This window comes from Ursus arctos, unplaced genomic scaffold, assembly GCF_023065955.2.
Source record: "Ursus arctos isolate Adak ecotype North America unplaced genomic scaffold, UrsArc2.0 scaffold_14, whole genome shotgun sequence".
NCBI lineage: Eukaryota > Metazoa > Chordata > Mammalia > Carnivora > Ursidae > Ursus > Ursus arctos.
Window position 1 is genome coordinate 30,591,274 of NW_026622808.1, and position 19,842 is coordinate 30,611,115.

Here is a 19,842-nt window from a genome sequence, read left to right on the forward strand (position 1 = left end):
AGTGTCCTCATCTGTACCTGTAGCCGAGGGAGGGCAGTGCTGCCTGGGCTGGAGCAGGAAAGGACAGGCCCCCTCCGCTTCCTCCCTACGGGGCCCAGACTTCCTGTTCAGCCACATCTAGGGGAATTGGAAGGGGGCCTGGTCTTCCCTTCACCACCCCCAGGCTGGGTGACCTCACCAGCATTGCCGAGCCCCAGTCTGATTATCTGCCAAATGGGGCAAAACCTGCCAAGCCTCTCTACCCCTCTCTCTCTTGGATAGGGCCAAGTCATTTTGTAATGCCCCCAGTAGTGCCCAAAGGACAGCCTCCCCTGGGTCCACCTGCCCTTGGTCCCCCGCAACATGGCCAAGGGCCCCTGCCCAGTCCCATCACAGATCTGCACACACCCACCCACACCACTCCCACGCCCCCTGCACACATGTATGATTCCACAGCCACAGGCATGTGTGGTGTGCACACTTATGTGTGCACACGGACCCATCTACTACTGAACGCACTGGCAGGACTCCCATGTAACACATCTCAGGAGGCAGCCCTGTGCGTGGGCCCATGCAGACCACGTGCCCATCCCCACGGACACAGACTTACATAACGCGCCACAGAACACACACTAAGACTCGCACTCAGACCCACAGAGAGGCGAGTGCAGAGTGCGCCTGCACGCCTGTGTACATGAGTGCCCTGGGACAAGAGCAAGTGCTTCTGTACACACAAGTCTCACCAGGCCCTCCCCAGCCCCACAGCTATTCTGGGCCAGGCCTGGGGCCAACAAGGTCAGAGACAGCCAGCTCCCAGCAGGCCCCAGTCACTGTGTCACAGGCCTAGGCAGCCCAGTTCCTTGCACCCCACCCTCTCCCCCCAGCCCGGGCAAAGTCCAAGATGTCCTGGATCCCAGCCTGGCTCTGTGACTGGGAGGATACCCACTCCCAACCCTCTGCTTCACCAGAGCTGAGCCTTGAGTCCTGGCATTTCTGGCTCCAAGAGAGAACGGTCACAGTTTCCCCTGGCCACTATCAGTTGACCCTTCCCATGGCTTCCAACCCAGAGGCCCAGGAGACTGAACCAGGTCCCTACCGGAAACCCACAGGAGCTCAAAATAGCACACAAAGGACAAACAGTGTTCCGCAGGCCAGCATTCATGCCACCATGCATGGAGGGGACACTGTTTTCCAGAGGAGCCTGGCAGGGGAGCCTGAGAGTCTAGAGTGCTGCCACCCCAGACTTGATGGGCCCTACTGGTAGTAGGGTGCAGGGGGATCTGGGGACCTCATAAGAAATAGAAATAGTACTGGAAAGGGGGCAGAACCCTGGGTTAGGGGCAGTTTCTGTGTGACCTGACGCAGGGCACAACCCCTCTCTGGCCCTCAATTCCTCCTAAGTACACAGAGGAGAGGAAGAAGAGACTTCGAAGATGGAAAAGCCTTTAGCTTTCAGGAAGTTTCTCTCACCGTGGTGTTTCACATTTTGGAGAATTGGGAAAAATGCAAATGTTTGACAAAGGGCCTTGAACGAGGTGCTGCTGGGTTTGACTACCGAGTACTAGCACGACTGCCTTTCCCCACAAGAACCACAACAGTCAGAAGGACTAGCATTGCCTGAAGGCCTGTGATGTGCAGGTGCCATGATACTGTCCTTATACCCATTTTACAGATGAGGGATTGAAGCTCAGAGAGGTTAAGTAGCCCACTGAGGCCTCACAGCCGTCAAGATGATCACGCCCCAGGAGTCTTGGTTTCAAGCTTTATTAACTTTAGTTGTTATAAAGTGTAAAGCTATAAATCTATAAGAAACATAATTTGCAAGTTTCATTACTTCAATTTTCTTTATGCTACTTTAGTTTTGTGAACTTTGGATAATAATTTCAGTTTATTCAGTGAACTTTTGCCATCCCTACGGGGCAAAAAAGGAAATGTAAATAAACTTCCAAATTGTGATTCTTGTAAATCTGGAGCTTTATAAAAGTTATAAAAGCTTAAAACTGTCTTGTTTCAGGACACCCTGTTCTTTTAAGTCAGTTTGACTTCAAAGCCTGTGTGACAGTATTTGACAGTGCCTTGGGGGACGTGGGGATCTAGGATTCTCGTGTTGGGTAAAAACTCTGGGTAAAAAGGTATAGCATACAGCGAGATCTCAACTATGTTCAAGAGCCAGCAGAGAAATGGAACCCGTGTGGAACAATGGCCATCTCAGGGGACAATAGGGACACACATGAATGTATTGCCTTTCAGATTTCTTCATTGAGCTTGCCCTGCTTCTGGAATGGAAAGACTGAACTTTACAGGAAACAGTGGCATCCCACCTCTCCTGGACTGAGCCCTCCTATGCTCAGCATTCCCATAATATAATCCTCCCAACAGCCCCTTGATGAGAGTCTTGTCCTTTCCATTCCACAGATGAGGAATTCAAAGCAGAGAAGAGTAATGGCTTGCCCAAGGCCACTGTCAGGCCCACTAACCTCAGCCCAGTCCAGCCAAGGCCTCTCTGACCCTGTGTCCCAAGGGTGACCTCCCTGGCTGGTGAGTGTGGCTTTCCTTAGCCTGGCCCATGACAGATGGCATGAGGGGGTGGGAGCTTCAGCAAGTGACTTGGGCTTTAGTAGAATTCCTGTTTGCTTGGCTAGGGCAAGCCTGGGGAGGATGGGGTGGCCCGGCCCAGCCCACCCAGCCCCCAGACTTGGCCACCCACTGTCGAGAATCCCTTGGGCCAGCTGTCCTTTGCCAGTGGCTCTCCTGTTTTTCTGCCTGCCTTGTGATCCCCCAGCCCTGTCACCTGTGGATGTCCACAGCTGGCCCTCTGCTCTCTGCTGTCACTCGCCTTGGTCCTTGCCCATCTGCTGCACCTCCGGGCTCTGAATCTAAGGGTCCCTAATTCTGAGGGTGGGCCTAATGCCCAAAGCACTTCAGCCTGCTCCACTGGTGTCCATGGTGATGAAGAATGCAGGGGTCCAACAGCTGGGCTGCTTCTCCAGCACTCGGCATGCAGGAGACAATTAACAAAGGAAGGAAGGGAGGAAGGGAGGAAGGAAGGACGGAAGGAAGGAAGAGGAGAGGAAGAAGAATGAACCAGAGAAGTCTCCCCACCCCAGACCTCCCTCCTCCTCCTCCAGAGCCCTCCTGGTCTCCACAGCTCCTCAGATCCACCCTCCCTCCATCCCTGGGTTGTCAAGGCTCATCCTGGGGTGAGGACCAGAGTGCATGTGGGCCAGGTTCAGTGTGAGGTCAGGATCATGGTTCAGACTGGAGTGAAAATTGGGGCTCAGACTGGGGCAGAGGCTCAGGGTCAGCCAGAGTCAGGAAAATGGCCCTCCAGCCCTTCCCGGTGGAGACTTCCCTGTCCCATGGGGCAGCAGATGCTGGCTTCTTCAGGAACCTTCCATAGTACCCGCAACTGGAGACTCTGACCATACCATCCCCTCATCCCCATCCCCCGCTCTAGCTCTGGTGTCCAGAGTGACCAGAGCCGTTTCCGGGCAGGAAGCCAGCCCAGAAAGCCCAGGACATCCCTGAGCGCCTGTCCCTATGGCAACCTGCCTGCCAACCCTCACCCCCACCCCCACAACCACCACTACCACCACCAGCCTGGGTCCAGTACGGTTTTTCAAATTCAGAACGTCAGACTGGGAAGGGCCTCCTACATCAGCAGATGCTAGCCCCTCCCCTTGCCCCAGATGGAGAAACTGAGGCCCGAATGCGGCAGGGAAGGTGGGACCTGTTGTTCAAGGACCCGCCCCTAGTCCGTCCTCTCCCTCCCACCCACTCCCATCCCTCGGCCCGGGCTAGATCGGGTTAGGGGAGGGGGATCCGGACTCTGATCCCCCGGGAGGGGGGCGGGCCCTCCACCCGCCGCGAGGTGGGGTCGGGCGGCACTGGAACCAGACACCGGCGATGAATAAATGATGCCCACGCGCGGCCTGCGTCCAGATCCGCACCGCGAGCGCCAGCTGGCGGGGCAGTCACCGGGCCAACGGCGCCCGGCCCCGCGCGGCCGGCTCCCCCCACCTGCGGCCGCGGGCGCGGAGCTGCGGGCGTGGAGATGGCGGGGCGGCGGCGGGGCGCGGGGCCCCTCTGGGCGCTGGGCGGCGCCGCGCTGGGGCTCTGCCTCGCGAGGGTCGCCGGGCAGCTGGTGGAGGTAAGGCGGGGGGGGGGGGGGCGCGGAGGGGCCGGGGAGGGGGAGGGGGGAGGCTGTGAGCGGCTGAGCAGAGGCTTTAGGGGACGCCCTTCTGACTGGGAGCTAGCTTTTTCCCTTCCAACTGCCCCAGCAGACCTGGATTCATGGGGTGACACGGCCCTGCCCACAGCGCTGGGGTGGGAGACGCAGCCCCCAACCCCAGGGTCCCCAGTCTGATGGGAGGGCACAGCCCCAGATTTCAGGAACATGAGTCCGGTCAGGGAGACTCACCCTGATCATAAGGATTCCCGGTCTGATTGGGGATAGAGCTTTGCTCAGCCCTTATGTCTTGCCTTTGGTCTAATGGGGTTCGGGGAGGGGTGGGGGAGGCATAAGTTCTTGGCTTCGATGACCTCTAGTCTGATAGAGGATATCTAGTCCCTGATCTTAGGGTCTGCTGGAGGAAAAAGCTTCTGCTTCGAGAAATCCTTCAGGGTCCCCTGCCTGATGGGGGAGACATAGCCTTGGGAAGGAGGTGAGGGCTTTTCCAAGCTGGAGGCTGGGGGCAGGAAGATGAGGAGACCCTTTATAGAGCAGCCATGTGTTGAGTGCAGCTCCCTGTGGAGCTCTTGGCCCTGGAGGGGAGGTGCAGGCAGGGCAGGACCCAGGCCTCTGGGGTCTTACTTCGTCCCGGGTGATAACGGAGAGCCGGCAAGGTCTCTGAGCAGGGGAGAGTCGTGGATGAGTCCTGGTACGGAAGGAGGAGGATAAATTGGAAAAGGGCACATAGTTGGGAGAGCTGGGGGAGCTGCTAAAATAACCCAGCAAGAGGTAAGGAGGGTGGCTGGGGTGGTTGGCCAGGAGCTTGCCCAGGACCTGGGAGGGCTGGGAGGGGAAGAGTGGGGGCCATTGCAGCCTCCCGGTCCTCTCTGTCCCTCATTCCTGCTGAGCAATGAAGGGGAGTCAAAGTGGCAGACCAGAACCAGAATTCTGGCACACGAGGCCAGAGGGAGAAGGCCCAGGAGGCAGGGCCAGGAGAAGCAGAGTTCAGAGCCTGTGCAAGGAACAGAGAGGAGAGGGCAGAGAGACAGAAGGGCAAGAGACAGCAAGGCGCCCAGGAGAGCCCTTGAGGGCGGGTACCAGGGGACAGGATGGGAGAGGGAGGACAAGAGTCTTATCCTGAGGACCTAACAGGACACAGCCCCGAACCTGAAGGTCCAAGAGACAAGAAGACAGAGCCCTGCACCCCGATATTATCCTGTCTGTGCTGCTGACCAGAGGATGTAATCAAAAGGCTGGCCTGGAGTCAGATGTCAGCTCCAGTGTCCCTGTAAGGGGAGCCAGGCTGGCTTGAGCCCCACAGAGTGTACCTGGGCCCCTATTGGCTGCCCCGAGGCCTCAGGTGCAGAAACTGAGCTGGCCTGGGTGTGGGAGAAGGCTGAGGGTGGGGGTCATGTCAGTTCTGAGCCAAGGACTCTTCCCCTCAGCCCCCAGGAGCACATCTTCTCCCTGCTCATCAAGGGAAATTGCCTTTGGAGTCCATCTGCCTGCCATCTGCCTACAGCCTAAGCAAGGGCCTGGCTGAGCCCAGGGGATCCAGGGAAGCACCAGAAGGATGGGTAGGGCTGGCGTCCACAGCACCACCCAAGACAGCCCCTACGGGCATCATTCTCCATCTGATGGAGGCCGGGGCTCCCAAGCTTTAGAGTTTAGACCTCCAGCAGTGCCCACCACACAGATGCCCGACTCTTACCTGTTACCCTCTACCCAAGATCCCTATCGGGGTGAGATCATAAGCTCAATTGCACCCGGAACAAGGCTAGAAGGAGAAGTTGTCAGAAGTGGGCTCTCAGCTGCCCGAGTTCAGAATCTGAGATCTTTTCTCTGGACCTGAGTGTCTTCCAGCCATACAGCCCAGCCGGACCAAGCACACGGAGCCTTAGGGTAGGGAACCCCGCCACTGCCCAGACCCTGGCCCTCACTCTACAGACATGTGTCTGCCCGCACATGCGTACTCCGACCACACGTGTGCCCTGTACCCACAAATATGTGCCCAGCCCCACACACATGTGCCCTGAACCCACAGATGTGCCCGATCCCACACACATGTTCCTTGACCCCACATACATGTGCCTGACCCTGCAAATGGATCCAGGCCCTGGGATGACGCTGAGGAGGGGTATCTTCTCATCATGTTACCATTCTGATTGGGTAGAGAGAGCTTCCCAGAGAGCCCTGGAACCGCCCCCACTCAAGGTACAGACAGAAATTGAGGCCTAGAGGTAAGAAGTCGCCCAGCCCAGTGTACCCTGGTTAAGCGAAAAGAGCTGGGGAATCATGTACCAATCCCAAGCACAGAGATTACCTGGGATATGCTGAAGGGCAGCCTTCTTTAGACGAGGAAGCACCTGACTTGTGGTAGGTGCCCAGTCCATGCACACGGAATCAGGGGAAAGACCGGATGGATGGTTGAGCTGTGAGTTGCCTTTCCTTCCCAGAAAGCCCAAAGAGACTCCATGTCTGTCCTTATTTGGTTAATCAGGAGACAGTGAATTCCCCAGATGCCCCAGGGTCCTCTCTCCCTCAGCATTAACCACCACCCCCCATCCCCCAGCCAAACTTGGTGACAGAGGTAGGGTCATCTCCCTCTCAGCTCCTCAGGTTAGGGACAGGTCCTGCCCAGACCCACCGGGCAGGCTCTTGTTCCCTCAGTCCCCCAGGGCAGGGCCATGTCCCCTAGACTCCCAGAGCAAGGGGCCGACCCCACTGGGATGGTGGGAGGTGGCAGGCTGTGCTCTGCTTGGGCGTTGTTCCAGCCATGCTTACAATGTTTGGCCTCTAGGTGTCGCTGCCGCATTGCAGACTAATTATCTGGTCCTGTACTGGGAGGACTCTGGCCTAGCCGCTGGTCAGAAGAGGTGACTCTGGCAGGGTAGGCAACTGTTGAGGTCACCCAGTGGGGGTCCTGGCCAGGCAGCAGAGCCACGGGCCCTGAGTCCAGCTCTACACCCCACCCCACACTGAGAATGCTTGGGAGCAAATTCCCCCAGGACGGTACCGGCCTCGCCTTGTCTCTGGCCTTGGTCCTGAGACCCCATCTGCCTGTGGGGCCCAGGACTGGAGCAGGTGGTAAGACCAGGCTGCCCAAAGGGGACTTGAATCTGATTGGGACAAGCCATCCACCTTTGCCCCTTCAGGCCTTGGTGTCCCCAAGCATCCCCAGGCACCCCGGTACCCCAAGTCTCCCTGGCTCCATGGTCCTGGGGCTCTGCTTTCTTCTCTTGCTCTAAATCTGGAAACTCCCAAGGTCCAGGGCGTTGGCTGTGACTACCCAAGACACTTGATTCTAGGAGATTCTGGAACGCTCGGGCTGAGTCCTTGCTGAAACCTGGGCCTCTCTCGGCCCAGCCACAGCCCCTGGCCTCTGCCTGGCTTCACTTCCCTCTCTCCCGACCTGCAGCCCAGCACGGCCCCGCCCAAGCCCAAGCCGCCCCCGCTGACCAAGGAGACAGTGGTGTTCTGGGACATGCGCCTCTGGCACGTGGTGGGCATCTTCTCGCTCTTCGTGTTGTCCATCAGTGAGTAGCTGCTCCCCGCCCTCCCCCCAGGCCGCTGCAGGAGCACAGCACCCCCTGCCTCCCGTCCCCCCCACCCCCCGCCTCCACCAGCACCACCCCCCAGGGGCTCAGAGCAGCAATTCCGGGCAGTGCAAGCAGGCCAGTCGCCCGCAGGAGGCCCACTGTGGTTTCTGGCACCCCCTGATCTACACAAAGTCCCTGTGGAGGGCTGACAGGCTGGTGGTGACCTGAAGTATTCTGCCCAACTGGGACACAGCCACATGGCAATTACAGTAATTACAGGGGACTCCACTGAACCAGGATGAGGACGTGTCATTTTTCCCTATCGCTGGCCTCCTGATGCTTTTCCTGCAGTTTGGCCCGCTTAAAGGGCCCACGCCCAGAGGCTCCAGCAAGGCCATCCTTGGCCGCAGCTCTGCCTAGAGGCTCCCCAGACACCCGGCAAATGTGGCTCCCAGGCTTCAGACCATGCCTTGTCAACTCCTGTTCCCCTGGAATGACTCACACCCCCCTCAATTAAAAGCAGGAGACCCCTTCCTCTTCTGGGACTGGGAGTTGCTGGAGCAAACTCACAACAGAAACGGGCTTGGCATGCTCCTTTCAGCCCTTCCAGAGCAGGGGTCTGCAACTGGGGAAAGGCGGGGCAGAGAAATGCCAACGGGATGGGGGGAGGCCACTGGGTACAACGTAGAGTCTGACGAAGGTTCCTAAACACAAAAGGATCGGGGGAGACGCAGGCAAGGAAGGGAAAGAAAACCCCACTCCCCCTGCACAAGCTTGCTAGAGGAGGGTCCTCTTGGCTGTACCTCATGGGAGGACGCGTGAGGTTTTGCCAGGTGGGCAGCTGGAAAAGCATTCCAGGCAGAGAAGATGGGGTAGGCAGAGGTGGGAGGAAACGGCCCCCACGCAAGGTCTCCGATAACCCCTCTAGCATTTTCACTGCGTGCACCCCCGGTCCGGGCAGCGAGGGCGGCATTTAAGTTCTAGCTGGAGCTGTCCCAGGATGAGGTCCCCCTGGAGGGCAGCGCCCCAAAGACGGCCCACCCAGATGTAAGGACTCCAAGGGAGACAAGGACATCTGACTTGCATGTGCCTCTCTTGGCACTGGAAAGGGCCTCCTTGTGGGAAAATATCCACACCCCACCATCACTGTTTCTTCGGGGCTGGGGTGGGAGCGGGATCCGAGCAAGAGGCTGCATTTCACTCCTAGCCAAGGCAAGGACTAGTCAGGCCTCTTGGTGGAGGCCCTGCTGACAGCCGGTTGTGGCTGCAGCCCCAGCCCATGTGTCCAGAGAAGGAACCGTGGCCCCTCTCCCCCTCCCCCTGCATGTCCCCTTCCCCCCGTCCCCCCACACTCCAGCACCAAGAGGCAGTGTTCAGGGAGGCGTCTGCCTGCAGGAACAGTGTAGCGTTCGGGCCCAGGGAGCCACTTTGGGGCACTCCAGGGAGCAGGAGTGAGGGCACCAAGGGGCCTCTAAACACAGAATGGCCTCTCTGGGCTCTGCTTGGCCCGAGACGGTGGCGGTGCCTAGGGCCACACAAGACAGTTGCAGTGTCTGACCCAAAGAGGCCCTTGGACCTGAAGCCCGCAGACCAGCTCCTACGCCTCACCCTGCTTCCTAGAAAAGACTAAGGGAGAGTCCCAAGGCCTCTGAGCAGCTGGTCACCACTTGCCACCTTCCGTGCAGGGCCCTAGGGAGTAGGGCTGGCACAGCCCCGTCTCCTGGGGACGAAGCCTCTTTCCTGCCGCCCAGTCCACTTGGGCTTACGTGGCACCTCTGTCTGTGGCGTGTCACCCCAGAACCTTGTGCAGAGGGGCTGGGCTTGGATGGGGCGCCTCTGGAGTTCCCTCCAGCCTGGGGACTCACATTCCAAGCCCCTGTCTGGGCCCTGGAACTCCATCCGAGACACGTTCTTTTTTTCCTTCTTTGACGAGAAGTGACCAGGCCAGGCTGGGTGGGGCAGGCCTGGAGCGAGGGGCGGTGTCTTCATCCCACTCCAGGTGCCCATAGCTGAGCTCCCTTCGAAGCCCAGGCCTCTGTGGAGAGCCTGAGGAAGCAGGGTGAGAGGACATGCCCGGCGGGGGGGCTGGAAGAGGTGGCCCAAGCCAGTAGGATCGGGGCCGTAGGCATACACACCCAGGGCCTGGAGAAGACCAGAACCTAGCTCTTTGGGTAAGAAAGGCTTGCTGTTTGCCCCTGGACAGCACTGAACAGTCAGACCTACTGCTGGGGTCTCATGCAGCGCCCCCAGCTCCCCCGTCCGTCTATTCGGTTCTGTCCTCAGGAGCAAAGGCTTTGAGACCATCTCACGCATTCACTCAGTCATTCATTCATTCTTTTTTTCATTCTGGGAATCTGGGTGAAACAGTGAGGCCACAGAAGATTTGGCTGAAGGGGTTGCACAAGCTGACCCCATAATGTGCTCCGGCCCCCGCTACGTGGGTCTGATCCATTTTCCCTAAAATAGGCCTGGCTTGTCCTGCTTGGCCGTCCTGCCCCCAGGAGTCTGCCAGGAAGCTAAGTCTTGTCATCCGACTTATAATAGGAAGCAGCCCGGTCCCCTCCCCTGAGGCCCGGGCCAAGGTGGTCAGACTGTGGGGCCTTAGAAAAATAAACTCAGTCCAGCCCGGTCCTGGCAGCCCTGCCCTGCCCTGTCTGTCACTAGACAGGCCAGCTCCGTTCCCTGGCCCAGCTCGCGTGGGCGCAGCTGCCTTCAGCTGGAAAACCGCTCCTGGAGTTGACTGTCTGAGGTGAACACCCCAGGGCAGGGTCTGTGCCCTCTGGTGGGCCCTCGAGGCCGGGAGAAGCCCCGGCTTGTCCTCAAGGAGGTCGAGGAGCACACGGCCACAGCCTCCAGTGTCTGAGGTCCTCTCAGGGGCCTGGGGAGGAAGCACCAGGAGCCGAGAGGCCCGGGTGGGAACACGGGACAGCCTCGGGGCGGCTGCCGCTTGAGTCACCGGTGCAGGCCTCTGCCCTGCCCTCCAGGGGCCTCGGTCTAGTCAGAAGGTGAGACCAGCAGCAGGACTTAGGGGCCAGTGCAGAATGAAAGTATGAGACCCCAGAAATCGTTAGGAGCAGTGACAGCAGCACATGCAGCCCAGCGCCAGGCCCTTCCGAGAGCGGCCCCTGGGGCCTGCCTGAAAAGAGAGTCAGCCCCGCTCGGAAAAGAGATCGTGTCAAGGATCCAGAGCCCACAGGGGTCCCGTCTAAACGCAGAGCCTTCTGCCAGAGGCTCCTGGGTGAGATGCACGTAAGCAGGTGAGGGCAGGTCTGAAATGTGGGGACCGTTCGTGGGTGTCTGAGCGCCAGCCTCGGCCAAGCCTGCTCTGTGCCCCCCACAGTCATCACGCTCTGCTGCGTCTTCAACTGCCGCGTGCCCCGGACCCGGAAGGAGATCGAAGCCCGTTACCTGCAGCGGAAGGCAGCCAAGATGTACACGGACAAACTGGAGACAGTGCCCCCCCTCAACGAGCTCACAGAGATCCCCGGAGGTGAGCAGGCCGGGGCCCCCCGCCCCCCTCCGCCACCTGTCCCAGCTGACCCAGCCACCTCCTCCGTCCTGCCACCCAGAGTGGCCCCGCTCCTCCCCTCTGCCCGAGTTAGGTTCTGGTGCCTAGAGCCCAGAGCCCGAAACGGGCCCGAGTGAGGCAGGTAACACAAGGAGCTCTTATGCAGGTGGGAGAGGTTTGGAAGGAAGCAGCGAAGGGCTGGGTGTGGGAGGCTCTGGTGTGGGCCCTAGGACCCCCTGCCTCACTCCTGCCACCCACCTCTCCTCTACCCCACAGAGGATAAGAAGAAAAAGAAGAAGAAGGACAGTGTGGACACAGTGGCCATCAAGGTAGAGGAGGATGAGAAGAATGAGGCCAAGAAGAAGAAAGGGGAGAAATAAGGAGGGCTTCCTGGAGGTGGCAGCTGGGGCTGGCTAGCCCTGGGGTTCAAGTCCTGGCCAGGGTCCAGGCATCTGGGATTCCAAGCTCATCCATGGACCATAGAGTTTGCAGAACACCCTCTTCTTGGCTCTGAGGGGGCTGCTGAGGCCCCATCCTGACAGCCCACTGGGGGACAGGGACCAGACTGCACCTGGTTGTCCTGCCTCCCAGCCTGGACTCCGTTCCTTTCACCTCACCCCCATGGCCGCTCAGCAAAGGCAGTCTTGTGCCACTGTCCCCCTGCAGATCCGGAGTGGAGTGGCCTCACACCCACCGAGACATGCCTCTGTCCCTTCTGCCAGGAACAGCAGTGGCTCTACGGGGGTGACGGGACGTGGCTTGCCTCTTGGAAGGAGATGGCCGAACTGGACGGGCTGGCGTGTGAGGCCACACCCAGGCTGGCCACGAGGAAGACGAGGGTCACTAGGGGAAGCTCTGGCAGCATGAGGCTCTCAGACTTCTCTAGATAGCAGCCCTGGTGGCCAGGGAACTCCTCCAGGCCCAGCAGGTGTCAGGGCCGGGGAGATGAATAGAGCCGAAGGCAGGGGAACTCCAGCCCAGCAGACACCATGTGCCAGGCAGCCGCACTGGAGCTGAGGCCGAGGGCAGGCCGAGCTCGAGGCCTGGGGGTTCGGGGCTGGGGGCTGCAGCGGTGGGTCGGGGGTGCAGAAGGCTGAGGCCAGCGGGGCAAAGGGAGAAGGGAAGGAAGCTGGTAGCAGGGCCCCATCTTGGGGACCCAGAGAGTCCTGGAGAAGCCAAGGGGAGTGTTGGGCTGAGCCGGTGGTCCTTTCTAGGTGGTGGGGGATGTCAGGGCCCTAGGGGGTCACCGCAGAGGGCCTTCCGCCCCCTGAGCAGAACGACACACAGCTTCCTCTACCACGTCGACTGTAGCGCCTCAAAGAATTACTTCTGACCAGAGGGTGAAGGCCCAACACCCCCCTGAGACGAAATCTTTGGGGAGGGGACCTGCAGAGTGGTTTCCAGATGGTGGCAGACCTCCTCGGGGGTGCGCACATCTGGGCCTGGAAACTAAGCAGACACGGGAGGTTCCTGGGGAGGGGGGGCTTGGCAGCCCACGGAGATTTGTAAATAAAGCTGAGTGCCTTCTCGGACCCTGAGGAGGTCCTGTCCCTGGAGCATAGATGTGGAGGGTGATGCCGCTGTGACAGGTGGCACCCGCCAAGCAGAAGCGTCCTCCGACTTTTCTCCCAGCCTGAACTGTGAGGAGCCAGAGGGAGAGGCGGTGGCCGAGAGGCAGAGGGGCAGCGGCAGCCTCGCTGGGCATCGAGACCTGGGAGGAAGCCCCCCCTCTCCACCCCGCTCGCCTCCACTCTGTGGCCTGCAGTAGGCCTACCATGGCCTGGGCCCGGCGCTGGGGACACGAGAGGGGTCGAGTCTGGATCCTGACCCAGAACAGGATCACCGTGATACAAGGAGGGGGATCCAGGCGACATGGGGGTCATGGAGCTGCGGGCGGGCAGAGAAACGCCGGAGGCCCTGCTAGGGACTCTGAGTGCTCACCCTGCCAGGTAGGAACCTAGACTCTGGCCTCACGGTCCAGCCTGTGGGCTTCTCACGCAGAAGGTTGAGGTTGTGGCAAAGGTCACACTATGCATACAGGCCAGAGTGTTTCTGTGTGGCCCAGAGGGGCAGGGGCCCTCTGAAGTCCAACAGAGAAGCAGCTGGTAAAGCCTGGGGGAAGTCCAGGCCTGGGCTGCATCGGCCCTGCTCCCTGGCCTCTGACCTGGGGCCTCTACTAGTCTTTTCTGGACAGGCCTGGCTGCTGATGGACGACGTGTGATCCCAGTGGGCACCTGCCTGAGGTTCTGGGCAGGTGCAGGGCTGGAAGGTCAAAGTTCACTACAGTGCTGCAGGGCAATGAAGGGTGTGTTCCAGCCGCTGGCCGGGAGACAGGCCAGAGTCAAGGAGAGCCTGACTCCCACGAAAGCATCACAGAAAACATGCTCCTCTCCCCAGCCCAGACAGAACTGCCCTTCGCCCCAGCCTCACACTGTGTCCCAGCAGCCCAGCTTCAGCCTGGATGGTACATTCTAGACTCCAGCATCATCCCTATACACTCCCTCCACTTTCTGCGGGAGTCACCCCAAACCTAGAGATGGAGGCAGGCCGGGCACCTCTGTACCTTTCAGTAGAGACAGTCTGGAGTTCCCCCTCCCACCCCCATCTGGCTCGCTCACCTCCCACTCAGGCCCAGGAAGGAGGCAGCTTGGGCAAGAGAAGCGTTTAATTGAGCACCTCATCTCTGCCCTGCCCTGCCCTGCGGGGCTGGAAGAGCAACCCCCGCAGCATTCTGGGCACAGAGGGTGAGGATGGCAACCCCAGGGGGCAGCACGAGGGTGTCAGAGGGCAGCAAGGAGGCCGAGGGGCAGTGGTAGCAGCAGGAGCAGGGCCCTGGATGGTGCTGGCAGGGCCTGCCCATTGACACGTTCCCAGATCCAGCGCTGGTAGGCGGCGACCTGCAGGTAGATGGGCGGGGCCTCGCTCTTCCCGCAGCCTGGGCCCCAGCTCACCAGTCCCACCAGGTACCATGTGGTGTCCACAGAACAGGCCAAGGGCTCTCCACTTATCTCCTGTGGGGAGGGGTGTGGAACAAAATGGGTCAGGGGGGCCGGGTGTGGCCGGAGGGGGACATGCCCCAGCTCGAGGACAAAGCAGGGAGCCCTCGCACCACCTCTCTCTCACCAACCCAGGGGGTCACCTAGCTGAGAGGGGCCCTTGAGGTCCAGACCCAGGAGACCTCCCTCAGAGGGGCTCATCTCCCCTCTCTCATGCCAGGCTCCCAGCCCCCTTCCTCCCACCGCCCCCTCTTCTCTCTCATCTCCCATCTTCCTCTCCCATCTCCCCCTCCATCCTCCCCTCCCCTCCCCTCTCCATTGAGCCGGGCTGCCCTGCGCCCCCCCCCCATTCCTGCACCATTCCAGGTGCCCCTGGAGGTGAGGGGGCAAGGAGGGAGGTGCTTACGTAGCAGAAAGCCTCCCTGTCCAGGTCCTCCGCACAGATCATCCGGGAGTCCACGACCCGAACCAGAGAGGGGATTTTGGAGACCTTGTGGTATAACTTGTCACACTCCTTGCTGTTCAGGATGACGACTCCCTTCTCGTGAATCGTCCGGAACTGGGGCCACACGCCTGCGGGGACAGGTCCCCCACCATTCAGGCGTGGCGCTCTCCCTGCCGCCAGCCCGGTGGCTGTCCTCTCTGTTCCTGGCCTGCTCCTCCGGCCTCTGAAGAGCCCCTCCTCGAGATTTTGGAGCAGGCTGCCCTCAGCCCAGCCTCGCCGGGCCTGGCCGCACCCGTAACAGAGTCGGACCCGCGGGCTCTGTTCCTACCTCGGCAGCTTGGCTTCTGCCCTTCCCTCTCGGAGGCCTGCCCAGCCCCGCTCAGGTCCAAATCCCTCCTTCGTCAAGGCTTCCCCAAGGCCTCCTCCACCCTAGCTAGCCCAGACCCCCCTCTGTGGGCCCCAGGCGCTGCGTCCTCCCCTCCTCTCCTCCCTCTCTCCTGTGTGACTCTGTCTCTAGCCGGAGCCCCTGGAGGACAGACTTCCAACCATCCCCAGCCATTCCCCAGACAGGCCATGGCAGGAAAGACCAACAGCTACCCCCACCCCCAGGCTGGAGCCGCTGCGGGCTGCTTTTAGGCAAGATGGCTCTGTGAAGCCAAAAGGAAGAGCACCTGTCTTGTGAAAAAGAGGGACTCCCTGTATGGACTGGGCCTTCCTAAAGCTCGTGAGGAAATGCCCCCTGGATGGGCCTGCAATGACACTCCTGCTTTTGGGCCTTGCTCCATCCCTGGGGCTGATAAAGGGCTTGAGGTCCACTGGGGGCAGGGGGCTCCCAAACTCGGGGTGCAGACTGCCCGGAGCCTACCATGTGGGCTCTTTGGGGAAACTTCTTACAGTCACAGAACCCTGCTCCTCCCACTGCAAGATGTTCTGCTTGAAATCCTGGACGTCCTGGATTGCGTGCACACAGCAAGCTATTACGCTGTGCCCCTCTGCCTTCCAGAAAGTTCTGTGTACAGGCCCTGGCCTGGGGCTGAGGGCTCATGGCAATCTGGGACCCCTAAGGCTTAGACGGCCATGACACACTCACTGCCACGACCCCCAAGGGGAAGGAGACCAGGGCCGGACAGGAAGATGTCTCAGAAACAGCTGTCCATGGGAGACCCTGGCCTGGACCCGGGGCCTCCCCCCCTCCCCCCCCCCGATCTGGGGAGGCTCTGACTCACCGTCAAACCTGGGGAGTCCCCAGCCTGTTACGGTGCAGAGGGCGCCGTCCTTCACCTCGAAGTCCAAGCCCGGCAGGCAGATGGGCCAGACGTACTTGTTGTACTTAAGCGGCCACATGAGCTTGAGGAGGGCAATGTCGTGGGCCCGGCCCACCCAGGACCAGTACCGATGGGACCGGTACCGCTTGTTCAGGATGACCTGGGGTACCGGCACGTCGGAGGTAGTCGGAGACATCTGGTCAATCCTTGGGCTCCCCAGCCGCACTGAATAGGTAAAATTATCCCTGGGGGAAGCACGAGGGGAGTCCGTCATCACTCCAGGCACCCCACCCCAGCCTCCACCCCACTGTTGCACTCCGAGTCAATCCAGGCAGGCCACCAACCTACTTCAAGCGTTCCCCCCCCCCAGCCCCTCTCTCCCAACAGATGTGAACAGGGCCCTGCAACTGCACTGTGTGGTCCCGCCTTTCCAACAACCCTTTACTTTATGGAGAGGAAAACCAAGGCTCAGAGAAGTCCAGCAAACAGCTCAAGGCCGAACAGCTAGGAAGTGGCAGAGCTGGGACATGGACCCAGTCCTCTCTGGTTCCAAACTCTGGACTCTGCCTGGCACCCCATGCCAGGCCCTGGAAGTGACAGAGGCCGGGCGCAGGCCATCAGCCACGGCCTCGTCCTCCAGCCTCCTTTCCCAGCATGGCCCTCAAGTCTCCTGGTCGGCCCTTACGCTGGGAGCACGCTTTTCCACAGCAGCGCGAATGCTGCCCGCAGGCCGCTGCCCTGGCCCCGGCACGTGGGCGTGCCCTCTCTCTTGTCCCCACACTGCCCAGACTCCCCTGTGAGCACCTGTCTTCTCATCTATCTTCCCCAGCAACCCAAGAGGAGTGATGTGTTCCCTCTCTGCCCCTAGGACCCAGCCCAGGGCCTGACTTCAAAGGAGTGTGAAAGGCTGCAGGTCAAAGGAAGGAAAGAAGGAGTAAGTGAAGCAAAGGGTGTGGAATGAAAGAATTAGGATCGTCTTTCTGTGGCTGGGAAGAAGGAGGCCCGACCAGTGGCTTCCAAGCCCCCACCGCCTATTGGCAGCACAACTGCTGAAGACTGGGGAGCCAGGTGAGGGAGCAGGACTCGGCCTCCACCTGCTGAGAGCGTAAGGGAAGCTGGGGCTGGGACCACAGCGCTCTGCAGAGGGCGAGGCTGCTGCTGGAAGGACCAGCTGGCAGGATGAGCTCCCAACAACTTTCCACCCGCCCGCCCAGGCCCCGACTCACTGGATCACGCAGTGGGCAGCCGTCAGCACCCACCGGGAGGCAATGAGGGTACCTGCGCAGACATGGGTGCCATTGGCCTGCACGCTGACCATCCACGGCCACCGCCGAGCCATGGCCTCTGGGTCCCTGAGGGTGGGGTCCTGCTCGTGGGAAGAGCCGCAGGCTGAGGAGGAAGGTGAGAGCTTGATGTGGGATGGGACCTTGCAGCCCCATCGCAAGGCGCCTTCCCTCGCCCTCCCCTCAGCCCCGTCTCCTACCCCTCCAGCTGTGGCCCACATCCCTGCAGCGATTCTCTCTGCCCACAGGGATTTCTCTTTTTCCACATGAAGACTGAGGTCTGCAGCCTCCAAAGGGCCTCAGCTCTCCCCAGGTATCCCTCCACCTGCTCCCACAGCCCAGGGCCCTAGAGCATTCCCAGCCACCAGCCCTGGGCTGATGCACCGGCCCTGGGCTCTGACCAGATCCTTCAGAAGCTCATTCATGTTTCCATCTGCCACCCCCCCACACCCCGACTTCGGCCAAGGCAGACCACTCTCCCTCCTCTGGGAATCTTCCTGTGATGCAGTGAGACAACCCAAGAGAAAAATGGGCGGTGGGCAGGAACACACACACCCCAAGGGTGACACCCCAGCAGTGAGCCCACACCAAAGCTGCCGAGCGCCCCAGTCCTCGGGGAAGGGCAGACTTGCAGCAGCACAGGGAGGCTCTGCTCCAGGCACCTGCCAGGCAAAATTCAGTGGCCCTGACCCCAAGTATGGGTGAGGGTTCCCAGCTGGAGGAAGTGTCTGCGGGTACAGCCACTTTGGAAAAGTTCTCAGACTGAAGATGCACGTATCCAGCCTCACAGCAGCCCACCCCCAGTGGCTTCCCAGGGTGGGTTAGCAGAGTGTGAGATCAGTGCGCATGCGCCAGCGCCAGGGTGTGTCAAGCCCCACACAAGAGAGGGGGTGTCTGCGCGCACTAGGTCGTGTGTGAGAGGCTTTCTGTGGCAGCTAAATTGTGGGCACTGAGTTCCAGGATAAGAAGTAATTCTGTGGGTCTTCGTTCGACATGCTAGAAAGCCACTGCTGGGCAGAAGGTGGGGGCCCCCCCGAGACACCCACGGGAAGGCCCCCTGAAAGCTGTGCTGGAGATCCCCTAAGTCCTGGGCTGGGAGCCTGGGTCAGTTCAGAGAGGCGGGAACATGCAGCCCACCCCAGACCTCTTCTCACGCCTCCCTGCCCCCTTCCTCCTCCGTTCCCCCCTCGGTCCCCAGGGGTCAGAGGTCCTTCAGACTGCTCCCCACCCTCCTCCCCCAGGGAGTCCATGGTACTCACTGAGAAAGCCGGCGTCACCGCCGTTAGCAGCAGACACCGTCTGGGTCTGGAGGGTCACGGGCTGCGACGGGTCGGTGGGGGACTGGAGGGGGAGGCGAGGCCCGTCTGAGGGACAGGTGGCACTGGGCGCACACGGGACCCCAGGGTCGACGGAAGCAGGCTGAGACGGTGCCCCTGGCGCTTGGCCCGCCAGACAGCCTGCGGAAGGACGCAGAGGGCTTCAGACGAGGCCCGGCGAGAGTGTAGGGTGGGGGGTGGGGGGTGCGGGGTGGGGGGCGGGACTCACCCGTGGGCCTCGGAGGCAGCAGCAACAGCAGCAGCAGCAGCGGAAAGGCAGACGCCCCGGGGCCCTGGGGGCCCTGCCTGCGGGCCGGCGTCCTGCACCCCCTGGGCTCCATTCGGGAGTAGCAGCCAAGGCGCCGCGGTGCTCCTCTCGCGACGGCGCCCCCCATCGGCAGCCCGCGCCGGCGTCCGCCGCGTGGGGAATGCGGGCGCCCCTGCCCCGGCCGCGCGGGCGCCCCCCAGTGGCCGCCCACGGGGCGCTCCCCGTGCCCCCCCCACCCCGCCCAGGCGCCCCCACGGACTTGGCCTCCCTTCTGCCCGCACCACCACGCCTCTGCCTCTGTGGCCCGTCGGTCTCGCTCCCCGCGCCTGGCCAGGCACTTCCCGCAGTCCCTCAGGCTAGCGCGGCAGTTCCTGCACCTCCTCGCTCCTACTGCCCCCTGCCCTGGGCCGGGTTCCTGCTTTCATCCTGCCCCAGGTGAGATGGGACCCAACCCCTGGGGCTGGCCTCCGGGATTTCCAAGCCGCCCACCTTCCCCGCCCCCCAGCCTGATAACTACACTGGGGCTTTGCCCCAGAGCACTGAAATTGAGTGGCTGGAAAGGTTTTCAAGATGTTTGAAGATTGCATAATTTTAAGCAGCACCCTACCCCACCCCCACCCCCACCTCCTTTCAGCAGATGCTCTTCTCTGACAGAGCCATCTGCTTGGGAAAGACTGTGTAGGTGAGGTTCCTGGCCACAGAGGAAGAGTGATGGTAGCCAGCAGACCCTTCTGGGAGCAGAAGGCCACTTTAAGGTACGTTGGAATTGGGGGAACATTTTGATGGCTCAATGACAGACAGACAACACATTTAATAAGCAGTGTGGGGAAATCCTATGAGCAGCTTTGGTTGAAAGCTCTTGGGAAATTCTAGGTGAATGTGAAATCAAGTCAGGACACTCTACCTTTTGCCAGGACCTGCTGTCTTGGGAGACACTCAGGCTGGCCATTCAGCGCTCCAGTCTCTGCAAAGACAGCAAATCATACCCAGTATGCTTGCGGCCCCGGAAGGACAAGCGCTCTGAACCTGAGGACAACCAGGTCAGAGTTGCCCCCCAGGCTGCCTCCACTCT

The 19,842-nt window shown here is 60.8% G+C and overlaps 2 protein-coding genes across 2 annotated transcripts; one reads left to right on the plus strand and one right to left on the minus strand.

Moving 5' to 3' along the window:
* The first annotated feature begins 4,033 nt into the window (after positions 1-4,033).
* On the plus strand, positions 4,034-12,204 carry TMIE (transmembrane inner ear). The gene is made up of 4 exons (XM_026500678.3): positions 4,034-4,129; positions 7,569-7,686; positions 11,030-11,179; positions 11,474-12,204. The coding sequence occupies exons 1-4, from the start codon at positions 4,034-4,036 to the stop codon at positions 11,575-11,577; spliced, it is 468 nt and encodes a 155-aa protein (XP_026356463.1). The 3' UTR covers positions 11,578-12,204.
* A 1,773-nt stretch (positions 12,205-13,977) lies between these two features.
* Positions 13,978-18,897, minus strand: PRSS50 (serine protease 50). The gene is made up of 6 exons (XM_026500390.3): positions 18,732-18,897; positions 18,446-18,643; positions 17,130-17,292; positions 15,865-16,148; positions 14,600-14,766; positions 13,978-14,208 (listed from the first exon to the last, which is right to left on the minus strand). The coding sequence occupies exons 1-6, from the start codon at positions 18,895-18,897 to the stop codon at positions 13,978-13,980; spliced, it is 1,209 nt and encodes a 402-aa protein (XP_026356175.2).
* Positions 18,898-19,842: the final 945 nt, after the last annotated feature.